This window comes from Ambystoma mexicanum, chromosome 8, assembly GCF_040938575.1.
Source record: "Ambystoma mexicanum isolate Mex_15411 chromosome 8, UKY_AmexF1_1, whole genome shotgun sequence".
Taxonomy (NCBI): domain Eukaryota; kingdom Metazoa; phylum Chordata; class Amphibia; order Caudata; family Ambystomatidae; genus Ambystoma; species Ambystoma mexicanum.
The window spans coordinates 1698906984-1698929606 of NC_090929.1; the positions used below are offsets into that span (position 1 = coordinate 1698906984).

General features: G+C 47.0%; 1 protein-coding gene across 1 annotated transcript in view; it reads left to right on the plus strand.

Annotated features, from left to right (window-relative positions):
* The window catches only part of LOC138473470 (deleted in malignant brain tumors 1 protein-like), a 170820-nt gene that overhangs the window by 77823 nt on the left and 70374 nt on the right, over positions 1–22623 (plus strand). The window contains exons 9-10 of the mRNA XM_069612116.1: positions 4434–5302; positions 11335–11655. Coding sequence (XP_069468217.1) covers positions 4434–5302; positions 11335–11655 — 1190 coding nt within the window. The remainder of the gene's footprint in view (positions 1–4433; positions 5303–11334; positions 11656–22623) is intronic.

Here is a 22623-nt window from a genome sequence, read left to right on the forward strand (position 1 = left end):
TGCCAGTAGTCTGGTCCCACTGTTGCTCTCCCCCTTTTGCGTGGCTCTCGCCCAGACTGCCGTCTCTGCTATTGCCCATTTTTGTAGGTCGGCCCACCAGCCCTCCCTCGAGGGGCCTTCGCTCTTGTTCCATGCCATCGCTATGCGGCGCTTCGCTAATATTGTCATCAAGTCTTTCATTTTTGCCACATGTGACATCTGCCGGTGCCCCCTTGGGAACAGGCCCAATAAATATGTTGCTGGCGATCTTGCCGGCATATGTATATCTGCTGTCAGCGCCTTTTCTTTCACCATATTCCAGAAGTCTGTTATCTGCGGGCATGACCAGAACATGTGCACCATGTTGGCTTGTTCGTCTCCGCAGCGCGGGCAGCACCGGGTCTGTCCGTCTCCCATCCTCGACATTCTCTTGGGAGTTAGGTATGCTCTATGCACTATGTAGATTTGCAGTTGTCTAAACCTGGCGTTCCTGGACACCTTTTTTGTGTACGTGAGGACTTTGTTCCATTCCTCATCTTCGAAGGGTTGTTGTAGTTCTTCCTCCCATTTCGTTCGTGCTTTTAATGTCTTTTTGTTGGTGTATCCCAGTAGTTGCTCGTAGAGTCTGGACACAGTGTGTCCTCCCTCGGAAACATCATACCATGCATCTAGTTCTCCTTCGGTGTCCTCAGGCTCCGGCATGGTGTTCCACCTCTCCTTTATTGTCCGAACTAGGCTATTGTACAGGATGAATTGGCCCCTGTGTACATCTTGTTCATCCATCAGGGTCTGGAATTCAACCCATTGTCCGTCACGCCACAGGTCCCCTACTTGTGCTACTCCTCTGTCCTCCCATTGTGCTCTATACGTGGCCAGGCTGGCCACTCGGGTGTCTACCAGCCCCGCCAGTGGGATATGTCTTGAGCAGGGGTCTCGTATGCCTTGTATCTTCCAGGCTCTTTTCCATAGTGTCCGGCCTAGTTGGGCTATGTTGGGTAGGTCTTTGGCTTGGGCGGCTTTTATCCATAGTAGTTCTCTCAGGTGGTATCTCCGGAGTGTTGGTCCCATAAGTATTGTGTCTATCGAGGTCTCTTCTCCCAGCCATCTCACCACAAATTGGAGTTGTGCTGCCAAGTAGTAGTATTCAAAATCTGGGAGTTTAATGCCCCCCCATTCATAGCTTCTTTGTAGTGTGTCTAGTGCCACCTTGTTTCTCCCCCCTCCCCACAGGAAGGTTCTCGCCATGGTGTGTAGGTGTTTGAAGAAGGACCTTGGTATGTTATATGGGATGTTTGTAAAGTAATATAAGAGTCGGGGTAGGACCGTCATTTTTAGCAGTGCCGCCCGGCCTATCATGCCCAACGGCAACGTCTGCCAGAATTTCATGGCGTTTTCGATTTTGTCTAGGGCTACTTGTGTGTTACCTGCATGTGTTTCCATGGTGTCGTGGTAAATGTCCACTCCCAGGTATTTGAAGGTGTTCGGGGCCCATGTGATACCCAAGTGCGGCAATTGATCCGTCGGTATTGCGCGTAGGCCTGCCAGGGGAAACAGTAAGGATTTTTCCCTGTTGACCACTATTCCGGACAGCCTACCCGCTGCCATACTTAGTTCCGCATTCGCTATTTCTATGAAACTCACCCTGCAATTGCCGCTCACTTCAGCGAACCTCACTAGATTTGGTGGCCTAGCCTTATCAAGTGTCGCATTGCTGTGCTCACGCCTTCACTAAGATTTTCCATGCAATATTTGCTTTTTTTCCTTGCAAGAGGATCTCTCTTTATCCGTTGCTTACTTGAACGAAATGCCATGAGAACCAATGCCTAACTTTATTAGTGCTGTAATGCTTTTTTGCCTTTGCCTGCATTCGCTATTTCTTCACTATTGGCTCACCTTATTACTGTTGCTCACCTTAGCGAATCCTCTTAGTCATCAGACCCAACCTACTTGCTGCAGCCAGCATTACAACTATTAGTCATACTCCCTGCTTAGCGTTTAACTGTGCCACCTTAGAGAACCTCTCTGCAACTGGGTCAATACTGCTTTGCCTTGTCTAGTGCTACCAAACCGTTGCCTCAATCTACTTCTCCTAGCTTGTGCACTACTGTGTTACTACCAATTAGTGGCCTCCACTCCTTTGGACATAGAATGTACGCCACTAAGCTCCACACTGCTGCTCATTTGCCCCTTTTAATCTTATGCCTACGCTTTACTGCAGTACTGAATTATCACCAGCCTGAGTCTAAGAAATTGCCATGTCAGCCAAATTAACTCCTGTAACCACTCATCTGACCTCACTCCTATCCAATGGATCAAGCGATTTACCTCCAAACCAACTCCTAATCAACCATGCCGTGGCGACCTCAGTGTTAGGCAGAATCATATGCACTACCCTTTGGGAACACCACACACAATTAAAACTACAAGTGACAGTACAAATTCACCTTTGGTACAAGCCTGTACTACACAGTAAAGTGTTAGCGATGGCTGAGCAGCCAGACTTATCTCAAGAGTAAATTGAGCAGTATCAGAAGTTACACAAAGGACAGCAATTATTATGGTTCAAGCAAACACTGACTCAAGGTTTCTGAGTAAAAGGATATACATTTATTTACACATCATTTGTAAAACAGATCACTAAAGTAAAGCAGCAGAAAATCACACTCTTAATATACTACACAACACCCAATGAATTCTGGACAAGTTAAGCTCAAAATAAAATGTGAGCAAAATGGCACTCCAGCAATTAAAAAAGGGAGGGAAAGACAAGGTTATTCACAATTAAGCAGCACCAAAAAGTAAGTAGGCAGGGCAATCTAGAAAAGGCTTGCTACAATGAGGATTCAATTCAATAGGCCTGGCCCAGCGTCTGTGGTTCAGAGTCTTTGCAGAGGATCACACAGTTCAGAGTAGTTTGCGGTTAAGTCTTTGCCAAGAGTTCAAAACGAAGTTGGTTGGAAGAAAAGTTACTTAAAAGAGTAGAGAAGGACAAACCCTTGGATTGGCAAAAGATTTCAAGGCCTGGCATGGAGTTTGGAAACTGGTTGGTCCCACCAGCTCAAGGGAAGAAGATTCCTTGCAGATTTTCTCTGTCGTCGAAGTTTGGAGATTCGGACCCGCAGCAGGGCTTCACCGGGAGGTTCAGTCGTGGTCCTCTTCTTTCAGCTTCTCTTCGGTTCTCTCGATCCAGTGGCGACTCTGCCTTCCAAGTCCCAGAGACCTTCTTTTTATGCAGTTTTCCCCCATTCACACAGCCTGGCTGTCAATCACACAGCAGGGTGGCTGTCCTTGCGGGACAGTCACAACAGCCAATCATACAGAGTGCGACATGGGTCTCCAAGGAGACTCTGCACAGGGAGTCTCAAACCCCTCCCTCACATCCTGTCCCCCTCAGACATTCAGGTGCCTAAGGAGGGCTTCTGTGCAGAAGCCCGCCAAAGGATGGCGAACAAAGCAACCAAATCTGGTTTGGCACGCAGAGTAAAACACGAGAAAGACCTTTACAAAAAGAAATGGCGAATAAAACCAGCCAGAACCAAAATAAAATAAAAGGGGTCCAGGGGATTAAAGTTTGAAGCTGCTAACTTAGCCTAAAACAGTACCAAGGCTATTTTCATAGACCGTGGTAGGGAAAAAATGGTAGATACCACTGCCACAAGCCAAATCTTAAAGAAAGAGGAATTAAATAATGTTCCATGAGAGACAGACAAAAAGGGATAACTATTAACCCTTTCCAGTACTCTATGGAAGATAGTTTGTACTGGGTCTGTGAATTTAAAAAGACTAATCAAGTCAATAATAAAGTCAATGGTAACCTTACATGTTCTGGTAGTCAGCCTCAGAAAATAGAGTTCAGAGTGGGAAGTTTGGGAAAGACAACCCTGTGTCACTGCACTAAAGGTGATGTGTGACACACAGTAAAAAGATGATGCCTATGGAGTAGGTGAAACTCCATAGTCTATGAACACAAAAATGAAAAACACACAGCAAAACATATGTAAGAGTGGGAAAGAATGCTCACACTCTTACCAGGTTAAAAAAAAAAATCCTAGAAATCCAGCAAAGCTACTGAGGGACTCAGTAGGTAAGGGAAATTAGGCATTCTGGAGAATTCTCCCTAATACTCAAACATAAAAGATTAGGCTCCAGGTTCACCAACAATGTATTCTCAGTGAATATATAATACGAGAAAACACCCACAACATCCGACTCCAATCATCCTGATCCAACAACTTTGAGTACACAGCGCCTTACCACCAACATCCCCCTGCCTAAAAAACTTACTCAAAAGCCAGACAAACACTCTCCTTCACCTTCCCAGGCCAAGCCCCTCCACTCCTTAGTACAGGCCAAGACCCCGCACTTCAAAGGTACATTAATAAATGCTAGATCCAACATCGCACATGTGACAGACATAGCCGATATAATCAATAACAAAGAACTTGACTTCCTAGCGATATCAGAAACCTGGCTCCATGCTGCGGCAGGGCCATCTCTACTTTTGGCCACTCCTACACCATTATTCGAGCTGACAGAGAAACCTCAAAAGGCGGAGGGCTTGCCTTCATCGCCCGGGCTAGCCTGGCACTCCGAGCGACTACTGCCCCCATGCTCAAGTCCAGTGAACTTCTCAAAGTTAAACTAGCCACCTCTCAATCAAGCACTTTAACTAACATAATATACAGACCCCCCGGCCCTACTGGGGACTTTGAAGAGGATATAATTACGCTACTTTCAGATAACAGTAAACCGTCTTCACAAATCTTAGTGTTAGGCAATTTCAACTTAGGTCTCTCAGACCCCAATAACCACGCAGCTAAATCACTGGCGGAATCTTTAACTGAACTAGACTTCACGCATAGAATTAGCCAACCCACCCATGAGAAAGGAAGAACGCTAGACTGGTTGGCTTACCATAACTGTATCACGTCAATTACTGCCATCAAACCCCAATCATGGACCGACCACTCCCTTATTTCCTTCACCATTGGTGCTAATCGACCAGCTACTAAAACTAAAATCATTGCGCCACCTCTTCTCACCAGAAATAAACGCAACATCATAGCTGAGAGGTTGACACCTATCCTTATCCCAATACTGAACTCCACTAGTTCAGAAGACCCAGAAGACCTGATAGATGTATTCAATAACACCATGACCAAGGCCTTAGACTCTATTGCCACACTCAAACTTCGTAAGAGCAAGCCTAAAGCTCACCTCAACACTTGGTTCACCCCTTATCTGCATGCCCTTAGGCTCGGAAAAAGGAAATGGGAAACTACATGGAAGAACCTGCCCTCTAATGAAAATAAAGACAAATTAGGTAATTACGAGTATGGCGGTAGGGGGTTAATGGCACCGGTAAGGATGCAGTGCCGTTAACCCCCTACTGCCGCATTCCGAGGTCCCTTAGCAGGTCCCACTAAGGCCGGCTAGTTTTACCAGCCGCCCTTAGCGGAAGCCGTTAAGGGAGCATGGAGCTAATAACGGGCCCGCTATTTGCGGGCCCGTTATTAGCTCCTTCCCCGTTCCCAATGAGCCCTATGGGGGCTCGAATGGGAATGGGGAATGGTTTTCAGAATGGGGACTTACCGGGTCCTCCAAGGTCGGAATGACCCGCTAAGTCCCCATTCCGACTACCCAGACCCGGAAAAGGGTTTGGAGGCAGCCATGGTGCTAAAAGCACCATGGCTGCCTCCAAACTCGTTATGACCCCCAAAGTAACCGAAATCTCCACTCTTTACAAGGCCGAGATCATCAGAACCAAACAAGAAACATACAATGACACGATTCAAACCGCCAGTTCTAGTACCAAGGAACTATTTGGAATCCTGAGGGAATAAGAATCACCTATAGCCCCTGACGACTCACACCCTAAAAATAAAGAATGGTGCACGGGCATCTGAAATGCTCTGGCCAACAAAATTGCCACCTTACAAAACAAAATTGTATCTAAATGGCTCAACATCAGCAGTACAGAGACTTCCCAGAAACTTCAAAAAGAAACTGCCCTAAATGCTCTCCAAGAATTCAATTCTCCCAAGTTACTACACCAGAGGTTGAAAAAATATAGCCTCCTTGAAACCTTTGAGATGCCAAGGCGACATTTGCCCAGCACAAATAATTAAAGATGCAGCCAGAGACCTTGCCCCATTTATCACTAAATTAATAAACGCTTCCTTCAAGACATGCCAGGGACCCACAAACCTTAAAGATACCTGGGTACTGCCTTTACTAAAGAAAGCTACACTTGACCCTACTATCCCAACGAATTACAGGCCTATAACAACGGTACCTTTTTTACTAAAAATAATCGACAAAGCAGCCTACATCCAAATCCAGACCTACCTTGAGACCAAATACCTCCTTGGGCTCAGACATTCTGGCTTTAGGCCTCTCTATGGAACAGAAACGGCCCTAATCGATTTGAAAACACAAATAGACCAATTGAAAGATAATAGACAATGCGCATTACTCCTCTTGTTAGACCTCTCTGTCGCTTTCGACTTGGTGGACCATAACATACTTTGTGAACATCTCTCTTTAGCGGCCAACTAAAGTCTTCTCTCCTTCTGATGCAGCAGACCCAACACCCATTACATGTGGAGTGCCGCAAGGTTCTTGCGTCTCTCCAACATTTTATAATCTTTTTACCAAACCTCTATTTGACAAATTGGATCGTCTGGGTGTAATCTATACAAATTACGCAGATGACACTCAGATACTCATACCGCTATTTGGCAACTATGACCTGGACACCGCATTACTAAACAAAATGTACCTTGTCGTTCTGGCCTGGATGGCAGCCCACAGCCTTTGCCTGAATGACGAGAAGACTGAAATTCTCATTCTAGGCGCCCCTGCCAATATCAACAAACTGAACCCAAAAAACTTATCATTTAACATAGATGGTAACATTAACAAAACTGCTAAGGAAACAAAAACTCTAGGTTTCTACCTTGATTCCACCTTGAACCTCAGGAAACAAGTTAATGCGACTGCATCAGCTACTGCCTATACATGCAAGCTCATAGATTCCTGCAAAGCATACCTCTCCACAGACAATTGCATCATTCTAGCAAGAGCTCTAATCTTGTCTAAACTTGATTACTGTAATGCACTGCATGCAGGAGCAAATAAACAAGTATTAAACAAACACCAAACCTTACAAAATAATGCCTTGAGAACAGCCTTGAGTATTCCAAGGAGAGACCCCATTTCCAAAACTAGAAGGAACCATAAATGGCTCTCAATTCAGGACAGTATTTACTTTAAACTAGTCACCATCTCCCATAAATGTCTCAACAATGCCACACCAAAGTATTTGAAAGACACAATTATCTCAAAAACTTCTTCAATACCTACGAGATCAACCAACTCCTTCTACATTGTTACCCCACCTTTTAACCTGAAAATAGCTGGAGGCACCAGCTTCCCTGTTCAAGCGGCCCAAGCCTGGAATGCTCTCCCACTTGATCTACGTACCGACCAAATCTTCCACAGTTTTAGGTCTAATACCAAAAAATGGCTCCTTACGAAGGACACCACCTACTCAGACATAGCATTTTCTTGCTTACTCATTTGCACTTATTGGATCTCTCCCGCGAGCTCCAGGTTGCTGTAAACTATCATGTGCTTATGTACGCTTATAATCTACACTGTATTCACCGCTTGCCTTTCACCACAATGTTTGTATGTATCTACTTGCCATTTCATCATGATTCATGTATGTATCTATCACTTTTTTAAGCTGTCTTGTAAATGCACCCAAATACCCTAGGGTGTGGTGCGCTTTATAAATAATAAAACAAACAAACAAACTATGGTCATGCAGGGCCAGGCACTTACTGGTAAGCACTCACACCTGACTTCCATAAAGCTTCCCCACACTGATAAAAGGCAGAGCACGAAAGCACACTCGGAGTGAGGCAAAGCACACAAAGAAACAGTATTTTCCTGACGGCAGCAGAACGAGGGAAAAAAGACAGCAAACAGAGAAGGATGCACAATGAGGGAGATACCCTTGTCCTTTCCAGCAAGAAACCATTACTTTGTAGAACCCTTCAGATTAGAAAGCGTAAGGCCAGGAAACCAGACTAAGAATCCTGTATTGTGTGTCGGAGATACCTGAGGCAGACCGAGTCGGTGAGGAACAGCAACCGCTGTGGTACCACCATTGGCTCCAAGTTCAAAGCAGCTCCAGAGAGATCAACACAGCTGGTGAGTTGGGGAGACAGATGCAAGACCGGTCTGTGTTGAAGTCAAGGTTGCAAGCGGCAACATTGTATAAAGAGCGCAAGAACAAAGATTGGTAACGTGTGCGATGAAAGATGTGAGGAAAGCTTATTTGCAGGATGTTTGAACATTAAATGGAGAAAGATACAATACCAGTGACAGAGTGGTCCGAAACCATGTGGGTGATGATTCAAAGGTCTCTTTAAGGTATACAGTGAATTGAAGTGGTCCTGCGACGGTTTAAGCAAAACCCATTGCACATTCTAAAGTCTTCGATTTTGGATACAAAGTCGAAAACTTAGAAAGGTAGATCCATGGTCTGAGGCTGAACAAGGGAGATCCATGGTCCGAGCCCGATCGAGGGAGATAATTATGAACATTGTGATAAATGGGATCCAAACCTGAACGAGAGAGATCCATGGTCCGAGCCCGAACGAGGGAGACCAATTGTGAACATTGTGTTAAAAGTGGGTCCAAGCCTGAAGGAGGGAGACCCATGATGAACACTGGACGTGAGAATTTATGAATGTCAAAATCTTGATAAGAAAGGAATTTTGGTGCTTGTTTGGTAAGACAGGCCCTATGCAATAAGAGACTGTTATTGGGAAAAAGTCTTTGGCAGAAGGCCCTGATACCTATGCTTTGAACTGTATCCTTGTGGCAGAGAAGCCAGAGTGTGAGTGAAGCTCGAACTTGCTGTCTTGCCTTGTGCTGAAAATGTGGGGAAGGGAAGCCAACTGCTCAAATACCCTGGCACATTATCTCTTGAACACTTTTCTTTTTGCACACCCTTTTGTATTTAGAAGAAAGGATTGGCAATAGCTTTATTAGAATAGACCCTTGTATTTTGACACAGACTCCACTAGGACTGCATTGTTATTATTTGATGGTCGTAGCTTGCTCCCATCCTTAGATTTAGTTCAAGCTACCCATTGAAGTTGAATAAACACCCTTGAGCTGTGGTCACTTGTGTCTGTCCTCACTGTTTGCTACCATGCCTTCCTTACATACCTTACATGATTTAACAGGCCAGTCTCACCTCACCCAAGCACACAACGCACACATCCACCAGAAGAACTAAGTACCAAAAACAAACATCCCAGTCACTGGATGTTGCCCTTGCGGACACAATAACCCCAGTGCGCTCGATCCGAACACACCTAGAATGCAAACTCGCACCGACTTCAGTTTCACCTGGTTCTACAAGCACCAACAGAAAAGCACAACCTCTATCCTACTCCACCTTCCCTCACTAACCTAACCTACCCAACCCACTTTCTTACAGAGCCACGTCAGCGCCTGAAGACCATGCCAGTGGCAGTGATGCGCTGTATAAGTCAACTTAATAAAACATAACATCAGCCACATACCGATGGCCATAGAGGCAGAGAAGTCCTCAAGCCTCACCTGAAATTCCTTCTAAAAGTTATTACAAAATATGTGCTCAACTAGTCCATGGGCCTCAGGACGGGAATGGAGGTAGCCATGGAGCTATTAGCTCCATGGCTGCCTCCGTTCCGGGCTCCATTACCAGGTTCCTGCAATGGGGACTTACCGGGTTACTCCGACATAGGAGGACCCGGTAATTCCTCCTTGCAGGAACCCATCCCCATTCCCAGTTGAGCCCCCATAGGGCTCGATGGGAATGGGGAGGGAGGTAATAACGGGCAGATTACATCTGGGCCATTATTGCCTCCCTCTTCCCCTCGCGGGACCCCGGAAAGCACGCCTGGCTTTACCAGGCAATCCGGGTCCAGATGGGAAGCTTGTAATCGGCGCTCCCGGAATGAAGGAGGCCGGTCCCATACCGGCCCCCTTCATTACGGGAGCGCCAGCCTTATAATGAGGCTCCATGTCTTTGCAGGCTTTCTTCAAAGACTACTCAACTCTGGCAGGACCCAACTTTCCCTCATTTGACTTGTACATGCAACGCACACTCCCTTTCGGTTAATCATGTAATATATTTGCTGCCCCTGGTAGTCCTCAAAAGGTCCGAGCTTTTTTGAAGTAAGGACTGGCACAATGGGTTGTTTTCTGGTATTACCCATTGTCATGACATGCTGGGTCGTAACAATAAGGGCGCTCTGGGCCAGGCATAGAGCTGCAACAGCAGAACTCCATGGTGGAGTCTCCTTGGCTGACATCTTGAGCTGCAATGCGGAAGTCTCGCCACACCTTTGCTAGGCACTACTCTCTTGATGAGCATTCCAAGACTGAATCAGTGATTGGCTAGGCACTGCTGTGTCATATCTTTGCTTGAACGTACATGCAGCCTATCATCCCACTTATCACACCGCTTGTCTTCCATGCAGAGGCCTTGATGTATGTTAGCTCATGCTAATGTCTAGGTTATCATGTGGATTTAAGATATGACTATATGTGTGCTATACTACCATTGCTGCAAAAGGAATAGTTCCTTACCTGTAACTGCAGTTCTCCAGCGTTTGTATGCTTCATAGACTCACCTGCCTCCACAGTGCGGCTGAAGCTTTCGGACTCTATGGAATGGGGACTACCCACCCTTACTGGAACTTGTAATATGCCAGTAATTCCATTATTCCAGGTGCCAGTAACAGTGATACTGTTTTGAAATAAAAAATACAAAAATGAGGGGAGAAATAGCAGAGGTGGTGACACTTGAATGTATTTCTTTATGATGCATAAGCGAACAGTTGCTATAGGGGACTTTCAAAGTGAAATGGCTGGCAGTTAGATTAGTTAGTGTTTAATTTAGGGTTGGATTTTGGAATATATATGTTTAAGTTTTTGTTGCCAGTTGCATGTGTTACTTGAGGGACATTGATATCTGTATTGCAGTTGTCGGTGTTGGGGGAATTTGCAACATGTACACCGCTTCAGGTTCCTACACAAACCCTACTAAAATGCAGCACAAACAGTGAATGCGACTTTACTAAATGTCATCACTCATCCTGTGAAACTAATTTCACAAATAGAGTGGCCAGCAAAGGCTGCAAGGCTCAGCCAATCAGAGCAAGCAAAACTTTTTTCCAGTCCCAGCATGTTGGCAATACTATGTCTCAGTTTACTGTACTTTCTGCTTTCTTCTTTGCTGCTTGCTATCCATTTGCGAACCTCGAAATATTGTTTCTGTTTCCCTAGCACCTCAAGAACTGGACTTGCGCCTGGCGAATGGAGGACAAAGTTGTGCTGGCCGCATTGAGATTTATTATGGAGGGGCGTGGGGGACAGTGTGCGATGATTTCTGGAGCAAAGCAAATTCACAAGTCATCTGCAGACAGCTTGGCTGTGGGACTGTCATTGCATCTCCTGGAGGGGCCTTCTTCGGCCAGGGTTCTGGAAGCATCCTTCTGGACGACGTGCTCTGCAAAGGACAAGAGGTGCACCTTTGGGACTGCCCCAACCGAGGATGGAATGTCAACAACTGCGACCATAACAATGATGCTGGGGTTGTGTGTTCAGGTAATTCTTTCACATTTTATGAACAGCCATGTCAAGCGAATGCTTGTTGGATCAGCGATTCTTTCGAGGTGTTGGATCTGAGCAGCCTATGGCTTACATTGGAGCTGTTTTTGCGGGTTCAGAGGGACAGGAATCTTCTCACTATCAGATAGGAAGCCAAAATAACAATACATTAAATAGGGGTAGGCTGAATATTCACTACCAGAGCCCACTGACAATATAGACATTCCAATTCTCCAATTCTAGCAGAAAATCTGAGATCACTGTGAACTCTCTAGGTCAAGTTATAATGCTTTGTAAACGTTTGACCTAGATTACTTATGAAGCCAGTGAAGGAAAATGAGCATGACAGAATGGCTAGCAGTGTACTTTCCAGAGTTTTTTTTTTAAATGTTGTGAAACAAAAGATGGTGTGTTCCCTGCAGGAAGGTCTACTCTGCTAAATATATAGGGCCTCATTACACAGATGGCGGTAAGGATTTACCGGTAAAATACTGGTACCGGTAAATCCTTACCGCCTTACTACGAGGTCCCTTTGCGGGTTGGGGTATTTAACGCCTGCTTTTTGCAGGCGTTAAAAACCAACCCGCAAAGGGACCCAGGGAGCTAATTACGGTACCGCAATTTGCGGTACCGTAATTAGCGCCTTCCCCATTCCCATTGAGCCCTATGGGGCAAAAATGGGAATGGGGAAGGGCAACGGTGGAAGGGGGAATTACCGCCCCGCCAACCTTGGAATGGGAGGGTAATTCCCCTTTCCGCCAAGGCGGTGCCGGTATTTTACCAGCATGAACCATGGCGCTAATAGCTAATAGCGCTATGGTTCTCCGCCATCCGTGTAATGAGGCCCATAGGCTCCACTGCTAAAAAGTAGTGTGAGTGACTACACCTGAGCTGACTTCAGGCTCAGTGAGTGGGCGTTCATATAGTAGATATATACATCTGCTGTGCACTTTTCTAAAGACACGCCAGCAGCTGAAATATGAAATGGACACATTGCAGATACAAATGTATCATGTCACTTGTGCATATGCAAAATGTGTAGGCACTTGTAACGCTCACCTGATTCCCGTACAGGCGCCGGTCTTGACTGGGTGAATACCGTATCTTCAAAGGTGATGTGTAACACACGGTTGGCTCTTTGGGCTGGACCTCTGTGCACTGTATGTCTGACTCGAAGAGTAAGATGTCTGCAGATAGAAAATATGGGATTAATGAACTGGGTTATTGGGTGTCTCTCTCTTCTTCCCTTTCTCTTCTCCTGTAGAACCCCAAAGGTTAACGCTCTCACCTTAGGTAAGTGAACGCCGTGCTCTCCATCTGCCTCGGGGCAGGGTGCTGTAACCAGTTTCTTCACTGGATAAGGGGGGGGCAGGCCTCTTGACTTCAGAGGACTGCTGTCCGTCGTTTACTGCACGAACGGTAAGTTCCGAGTAGTTCAAATGTCTTTAAAAGTCTTTTGTAATGATGTCTCTTGTTTTGCAGGGTTCCGGCGATGGCGGATGACGGGCTGAAGTGAGTTGAGGATGGAACCCGTGTGATGAATAGAAGCGCCTGGAAGCACGTAAGTAAGTGCTTGTTGCCTGCTTCACGATGTGCACTAACTGTCCTTTTATCTTGCAGGTACAAGTTCGGAGCTGCTGAAGGGTGCCGGAATACCCACTGGGTTAGGCGTGGGAAGGAGTAATGGCACGTGAGTATTAAAGTTACCCAATGTCTTTAAACGCACCTTCTTTTGTCTTTCAGATGCGGGATGCAGCGCCGAAGGCCTCCGGAGCGTACGAAGAGTTGGTAAGCTTTTGTCTTTCAGATGCCGGAATGCAGTGCGAAGACCTCCGGAGCACACGAAGAGTAGGTAAGCCTTTGTCTTTCAGATGCCGGAATGCGGCGCGAGGCGTTGGTGACAGCCGATGGACCAGGTAAGAGATGCGCTGCCACTGAAGACCGTAGTGCTAACCTGTTCTTTCTTGTCTTTATAGGTGTTGCTGAAGACTGGATTCAGGATGGCAAGCCTTTTTTCCTTAGGCCCAGTATCAGATGCAGAAGACACGATGAGCGTTCTGCTGCAGAGGATGCAGAACAACGCAAAGCAATATTCATCTATCGGGTGTGGTTTAAATAGCCTCTTGTAGTGCTTAGGTGTCTCCTTCCACAGCCTCGCCTAGGTAAGAAAAGAGTTCCTGCTTTCCAGAAGAGTTCCAGTGTTCTGAACCTAGGGAGTGGCTCCTGCCCCACCCAACAGGAAAATTAGTCCCAAACAGAAGAGGATCAGAGGCTCAACTGGCAGGTAAGTAAGCAGCATGGTCTGCTGCAGGTAAGTCCACCCAAGCATTATGAGCCCGGTGCCTCCAGCGCTGGGACTGGGCATATTTATGAGCCTGGTGCCACTGGCGCCAGGACAGGGTCCAAAAGGTCCCAATTGGGACTGGTTGGCACTCGGAACCTGGGTTATGGGTCTGCTTCCAAGGGAGTTGGGTAAGTCCTGACCTTTTGGAAGCAGAGATCATGACAGTACCCCCCCTCAAGGCCCCTCCCAAACCGGGCTTCTCCGGAGGTTTTGGCTTGTCAGGAAATGTTCGGTGAAATCTTTTGATTAGACGAGGAGCGTGGACATATTCTGCAGGTTCCCAGGATCTTTCTTGGGGGCCGTAGCCTTTCCAGTCAATTAGGTAAAATAGTTTAGATTTGGAGATCTTGGAGTCCAGAATGCTTTTGACTTCAAACTCGAGTTCTCCATCGACTAGGATAGGTTTTGGAGATTTAGTTAGTCGGGTTTGAGGTTGCACGGGTTTTAATAGAGAGACGTGGAAGACCGGATGTATCTTCATGTGAGGGGGCAAGTCCAACTTGACCGCTACTGGGTTTACTATGGTAGTGATGGAATAGGGACCAAGGTATCTTGGGTTGAATGTGCGTGGTCCTTTTAGAGGTAGATATTTGGTGGATAACCAGACTTGATCTCCTACTTGATATTGAGGGGCTTCCTTCCGATGTTGATCTGCTCCTTTCTTGTATTGTTCCTTAGCCCTTTGAAGGTGAGAAACAGCTTCCTTAAAGGCTTGGGTGATTGTAGAATGCAGGTAGTCTACTGCTTGTGTTTCAAGATCTTGGAGTGGATCCAACTCCGAGGTTCGAGGGTGACTGCCGTATAAAAGAAAAAACGGGGTTTTCCCAGTTCCCGAATGGACAGAGTTATTGTAGGCATATTCGGCTATCCAAAGGATATCTTTCCAAGTTTTTTCAGTTTGTTGCAGCATGCAGCGTAAATACTGTTCCAGAGTTTGATTGGTCCTCTCGGTTTGTCCGTCGGTTTGAGGGTGGTGACTGGTCGATAGTCTCACATCAATTTGAGCCGACCGACAGCAACTTCGCCAAAAATGAGAAATAAATTGACTACCTCGATCCGAAATTAGAACTGAAGGAAAACCGTGCAGTCGGACGATGTTTTCGAGAAATTCTCGGGCCAGAGTTGCTGCTGTTGGCAAGCCTTTGAGTGGAATGAAATGCGCCATCTTGGAGAATAAGTCCACGGTTACTAGGATCGTATTGTATCCGGAGCATGGAGGTAGATCGGTGATGAAGTCCATAGAAAGCGTATGCCAAGGGCGAGGTGGGATGTCAATAGGGCGTAAGAGGCCGGCTGGTTTTTCCTTTTGACTCTTGTTTTGGGCGCATACTCCACAGGACATTATAAAGTCTCTGATATCTTTTTTTCAAGACGGCCACCAGAAGTAGCGCTTGATCTTTTCTGAGGTTTTTTGGCCATACCGGGATGTCCTTCCATTAAAGAATCGTGATAACAAGAGATTACCTTTTTCTGTAAATCAGTGCTGGGCAGGTATAATCGTTCTTGGAAATACAATAAGTTGTCCTTCACTGCAAAGTCCTTTCCCTGCAGATGCCAATTCTGTATGTCTGCTGGATTTACAAGTTGCCTGGCTTTATCCTTAACTTCGTCTATGGATTGTGTGGCGATTACACCCAGAATTCTTTGTTTGGGAATGATAGGTACAGGTTTAGGGTTGATCAAGTGTTCTTCCACTCCCATCCGAGAAAGGGCATCAGCTTTACCGTTTTTTGTACCAGGTCGATAGGTAATTATGAAGTCAAACTCGGCAAAGAATAGTGCCCAACGGAGTTGTCTAGAGGATTGGGCTTTCGCGGTTTTCAAATATTGCAGGTTTCGGTGATCCGTAATCACAGTAACGGTGTGTCGGGCCCCCAGAAGATAATGCCGCCAAGCCTTAAAGGCAGACTTGATAGCCAGAAGTTCCTTATCAGTAATCGTGTAATTGATTTCAGGAGGCGAGAATTTGCGGGACCAAAATGCCACAGGATGCAACTGATTGGTTACTGGGTCCTTTTGTGATAGAACTGCCCCCATGGCAAGGCTCGAAGCATCAGTTTCAACGATGTAGGGGAGTTCGGGGCGAGGGTGTTTTAAAATTGGTGCAGAGATAAATTTAGTCTTCAAATTCTGGAAAGCTTGTTCCACCTCGGTAGACCATTCAAAACGTTTGTTTTTCTTTAACAAGGCGGTGATGGGCTGGACTATTCGAGAGAATTCGGGGATAAACCTGCGGTAAAAGTTAGCGAAGCCTAACATGCTTTGAACACCTTTTACGGAGGATGGTGATGGCCATTTGAGAATTGCATCGACCTTCTTTGAATCCATACGCACTCCGCTAGGTGATAATATGAATCCCAAGAATTCAACTTCAGTCACGTTGAAAACACATTTTTCCAACTTAGCGAAAAGTTTGTGTTGACGCAATCTCTCGAGGACCATTTTCACGTGTTTCCGATGTTCAGATTCTGATGAAGAATAAACGAGGATGTCGTCAATGTAAACAACAACACACACATCTATGAGCTCTCTGAGGACATTGTTCATAAAATATTGAAAGGCGGCCGGGCCATTGCAAAGTCCGAAGGGCATGACCTGATATTCAAATAGCCCATACTTGGTGCGGAAGGCCGTCTTCCATTCATCGCCCTCTTTTACTCGTACCAAGTGGTAGGCTCCTCTAAGATCCAGCTTTGTATATATGCATGCTTTTCTGACTTGGTCCAGGAGTTCAGGGATCAAAGGTAACGGATATCTATTCTTAACGGTGATCTGGTTCAGGGCGCGATAATCTATACAAGTTCTAAGGTCTCCTTCTGTTTTTGGAACGAAGAACAAAGCTGAAGAAGCAGGGGACTTGGAAGGACGAATAAATCCATTCGCCAGGTATTGATCCAGGTATTGTCGGAGGTGAAGGTTCTCAGGCTCGGTGAGGGCATAAATTCTACTACAAGGAGGAGTAGATCCAGGTATCAGGTCTATCTGGCAGTCATAAGACCTATGAGGAGGTAGAGAGTTAGCCTGATCCTTCCGGAAAACATCTTGGAATTCTAGGTATTCGGGAGGTAACTGGGGAGTCTCTGAAGAAATTGCTGCCAGTGCAACACCAGGTGGAGGGTGACAAGTAGAGACACATTCTGGAAACTGAACCGTTCTTGCTCGCCAATCGATCTGAGGATTGTGTTTCTCTAACCAAGGTATTCCTAGAATAATCTGGAACTGAGGGGCCTTGATCACATCAAACACGATCTTCTCATGGTGTCCATCTTGACTTACTAGCGTCACTTCTTGAGTGGTATGCGTTACTGGTCCGGAGGCTATCTCCGTACCATCCACCGTAGTAATGACGTCCTTTACAGCCTTGGGACAAAGAGTTAGATTCATCCTCAAAACCATTTCATGATCCACATAATTGCCGATGGCACCGCTGTCGACGTAAGCTTCAATCGCATGTAATCGATCCGGATGATCAGGGCTAATGAGGACCATAGGTATCACGAAATGCGAGGTCACGGAACTGGTTTTAATGCTCGGCAAGAGGACCTCTATTCTTGTCGGGCGAGGTCGTTTCCCTGCTCAGAGTTTGTGACTTTGGTAACTGCAGCTCCTACTGCCTTCTTGGCTGGTTTCACCGGACAGTCTCGAAGAAAGTGCCCTGAGTTTCCGCAATAGAGGCATAATTGCAACTGTTTTCTCCTTTCCCGCTCCTTTTGTGTTAGTGGTCCTTTCAGGCCCCCTATTTGCATGGGTTCCCCGGAGTCTACTCCTTTGGAAGGAGTTGATGGTTTGGAAAATACTCGAGCATCAAACTTGGAACGATCGGCCTTCCTGTTCTGCAGTCTGTGATCTATTTGAACGACTAAGTCTATATAGTCCGAACAGTCTTGCGGGGGATTCACTACTTGGGCTAACACATCTTTGAGCTCTCCACGTAGACCTCTATAAAACAGCGTAATCCTTTTGTCCTCAGGCCATTGAGTTTCCACTATCAGTCTGTTAAAAGACGCAATATAAGCCAAAAGGTCTTGATTACCTTGTCGCAACGAAAGAAGCTCATTGTCCAAGGCCTGCCTGTCATGATGCCTACCTCCAAGGAGCCAGCAACCCCAGAGGCAGACATCATTTTCCCCAGGGAAGTCTCAGCGGGCCCAAGTCGGGGCCCTTTGGACTCAGTCCTGGCGCCTTAGGCGCCAGGCTCATAGCGGACCCCAGTCCTGGCGCCTTAGGCGCCAGGCTCATAGAAGAGGATATGTGTTTAAGTGCTTGGGTGCACACTTACCTAATGCAGACCTTGCTGCTTCATCCAGGCCCTCTTGAGGCCTGAATGGGACTACTTTACCTGTAGGACTACTTCACCACCCGGGTGTGGTCGGGGAAGGATACATACCTGATTGGTGGAAGGATACATACCAGGAACTTCTTCCAAGGCTATTTAAACCCCACCCGAACAGCCACACGTGCTTCGCGTTGTTCTGCACCTAGCAGCTGGACGCTCACCGTGTCAGCTCCTGCACCCTGACTTCAGCCACGCCTGCCAGCACCCTGGAACACCTGCAAGGGGAGAAAGGAAGAGAATAGGAGAAGAAAAGCCCTTACCTGCTAAATCTGCATCCCAGAGTCATTTCTCCAACGGCCCTGAAAAGGAAGACATCATTTTAAAGGCATTTTGTTTCGATCGCTGCAGCGCTGCATTTTACTCACCTTTGCAAGGCGCTTCCATCTTCAGCAGCGATCTTCCGGATTCAGCTACGCCCCGGCGCCTAGAGGAAAAAAGACAAGAACAAAGGTGAGAGGGAGAAAAGGAATAAGGAAAGCTCAGTTTCCTTTTAAGTCTTACCTGTTGGATTATTCCCACTGCATTTCGGGTCCTGCCGCTTCCTGGCATCTCCGGACCCCGGCCCCTATGGGGAAAAAAGACAAAGACATTGAATGAGCGAATGCAAAGACATTACCTGAGCGCTCATCCAGAACTGTTTCACTTCGGGTCGGCGCCATATCTCCGGCACTCTGAACCCCGGCCCCTAAGGGGAAAAAGACATAAGCATTAGCGCTTGCTGCAATTAGACAACGAACATTATTATTAAGCTTGAACTTTTGAACAGAACTTTTACAGCGCCTTACCTGAACAGTCAAGCTTACCTGAACTCCCATCAATCCTCAATCCAGTGAAGTAACTGGTTTTCAACGCGCCCCTGCATCAGAAGCAGGATGGAGAGCTCATCCTTCCAAACCCTAAGGAGGGTATCCAACGAGCCAGGGAAGCCAGAATAGAGGGGCCCTTCCTGTCCATCTTCAGAGTTCTGCGCCTTCGACGCCGCGCCTCCGTGGGAACCAGGTGAGCGTTACACTGCCCCTGTGAATGTCTTGCGAACAGTTTTTCCATACTGAGCTGAAAAGCTTGAAAATCATGGAGAACCGGATCATCTTGATTAACTAGAGGGATCGACCAGTCTGCCGCATTGCCACTAAGGTGCGAAAGCACGAAAGCTACTTTAGCTTGATCAGTTGGAAAGGCTGCTGGCCGGCATAAGAAATGCAACCGGCACTGATTAATAAATACTGCAAACCTCTTTGGGTCACCAGAAAATCGTTCGGGCGGAGCCAGAGGTACATTCCCAGGTAGGTTGATCTGCACTGGATTCATAGAGGATGTTGAAGGAAGATTTGCCCCTGATGCGGGTAACGGGGTCTGTCCGGCTTGTGACTGTAGCAATTGTCTAGCGAGATCGTCTGTTCGCTCCTTGGAAATAATCAGTTCCCTTCTTAGAGCGTTTGTTTCCTGACGGGCTGCATGCACTTCTGCTCTTAGTTCCCCAAGTAACTGGGCTAGCTGGTCGGTATCCGAGGTTTCCATAGCACCTGGACGGGAGTTTTGCGGTAGGCTTTGCGTTCTGTAACGCTCACCTGATTCCCGTAGAGGCGCCGGTCTTGACTGGGCGAATACCGTATCTTCAAAGGTGATGTGTAACACACGGTTGGCTCTTTGGGCTGGACCTCTGTGCACTGTATGTCTGACTCGAAGAGTAAGATGTCTGCAGATAGAAAATATGGGATTAATGAACTGGGTTATTGGGTGTCTCTCTATTCTTCCCTTTCTCTTCTCCTGTAGAACCCCAAAGGTTAACGCTCTCACCTTAGGTAAGTGAACGCCGTGCTCTCCATCTGCCTCGGGGCAGGGTGCTGTAACCAGTTTCTTCACTGGATAAGGGGGGGCAGGCCTCTTGACTTCAGAGGACTGCTGTCCGTCGTTTACTGCACGAACGGTAAATTCTGAGTAGTTCAAATGTCTTTAAAAGTCTTTTGTAATGATGTCTCTTGTTTTGCAGGGTTCCGGCGATGGCGGATGACGGGCTGAAGTGAGTTGAGGATGGAACCCGTGTGATGAATAGAAGCGCCTGGAAGCACGTAAGTAAGTGCTTGTTGCCTGCTTCACGATGCGCACTAACTGTCCTTTTATCTTGCAGGTACAAGTTCGGAGCTGCTGAAGGGTCCCGGAATACCCACTGGGTTAGGCGTGGGAAGGAGTAATGGCACGTGAGTATTAAAGTTACCCAATGTCTTTAAACGCACCTTCTTTTGTCTTTCAGATGCGGGATGCAGCGCCGAAGGCCTCCGGAGCGTGCAAAGAGTTGGTAAGCTTTTGTCTTTCAGATGCCGGAATGCAGTGCGAAGACCTCCGGAGCACACGAAGAGTAGGTAAGCCTTTGTCTTTCAGATGCCGGAATGCGGCGCGAGGCGTTGGTGACAGCCGATGGACCAGGTAAGAGATGCGCTGTCACTGAAGACCGTAGTGCTAACCTGTTCTTTCTTGTCTTTATAGGTGTTGCTGAAGACTGGATTCAGGATGGTAAGCCTTTTTTCCTTAGGCCCAGGATCAGATGCAGAAGACACGATGAGCGTTCTGCTGCAGAGGATGCAGAATAACGCAAAGCAAGATTCATCCATCGGGTGTGGTTTAAATAGCCTCCTGTAGTGCTTAGGTGTCTCCTTCCACAGCCTCACCTAGGTAAGAAAAGAGTTCCTGCTTTCCAGAAGAGTTCCAGTGTTCTGAACCTAGGGAGTGGCTCCTGCCCCACCCAACAGGAAAAGTAGTCCCAAACAGAAGAGGATCAGAGGCTCAACTGGCAGGTAAGTAAGCAGCATGGTCTGCTGCAGGTAAGTCCACCCAAGCATTATGAGCCCGGCGCTTCCAGCGCTGGGACTGGGCATATTTATGAGCCTGGTGCCACTGGCGCCAGGACAGGGTCCAAAAGGTCCCAATTGGGACTGGTTGGCACTCGGAACCTGGATTATGGGTCTGCTTCCAAGGGAGTTGGGTAAGTCCTGACCTTTGGAAGCAGAGATCATGACAGCACTTCTCTTGTAATTTCACGGTACAAGCTAATGTGGCTCTTGGGAGACAGGCTAAAGTACAGACTTTGGGCCTCATTATAAGTTTCTTGGTATCCCGCTGGTAATTCCGGCAGGATTCCGTCAACGTGACCTACCGTTTCCGCCACCTGATATCCTGGGATTTCTTGCATATTACTGGTGGCGGATAGGACGGTCAATCCCCACTCCTTGGAGTCCCATAGTACTCATGGAAGGGATTGTCAGTATTACCCGCACCGTTCTTACCGGTGCTAGAAATGCCAGCGGTTTTCTGCTGGTGCAGGCCTGGTTTAACCCCAGCTCTTGGCTGGAGGTAAATCAGTGACCCCCACAGCAAGCTTGTAGTTTTGCGGTGCAGTAAAAGTGATGATCACGGAATTGCCAGCACTTTTCCTGCACCGCAAAACGTGTAACGAGGCCCTATTGATATTTATAGCCCTTTCACCAAAGCGCTGTACACGGTTTAATAAAGGTAAAACTTAAGTACAAATTTAACTAACAAGAATGGTACATTAAGTTGACAGAAAGCGAGACTTAAGGAGAAAAGCTTTTACCTGGGTACGAAAGATGTGGATAGAAAGTGGGGTACAGATGTCTGGTGAACATAATCTGGGTGAACACCACTAGGGAAGTTATGCAGGGTTGCCTGTTTGAACCTGTACCTGGCAGATCTCCAAGAAGCCTTAGAATAACTAGATGTCTCCCCTGTGAAATGTGGGAATCTGGTGCTATCCTGGTTAGGCTGCGTCAATGATCTGATAATTATGGTGTCGGGGGGGGATTCTGCCGGGGTCGGCCGGGCCGTCCGCAGACCTCCGGGCAGGGAGGCCCCAACTCCTCCCGTGTATATCTCGGATCGAGACAGAGTATGAGGCACACACAAGGAGCAAGGCAACTTCTGCCGTTTATTATGCAAACGGCAGGGATGGGTCAAGGAGCGTACGCGTTCGTCCTGACACACACACAATAGTGGGGCTCGCAGGCCCTTTTTACTACATTATGACGCGCTACTTGCGTCATTCCAAAAAGTTACCAAAAGAACCTATCGCCACTCTTGATTGGTTGCTCGAGTGGTGGGGTTAGTATAGTACGCATATAGAGAATGATATTAGTGGTTAAGATGTAGTCAGGTGGTATATCTGGGTTGTCCCTACAATTAGATACATAAGAATTGTTACATGAAGACCCCTGAGGATTGGCTAACGTTACTGACGTCTGAGATAAGAACCTCATGTTCTGATTGGTGCATC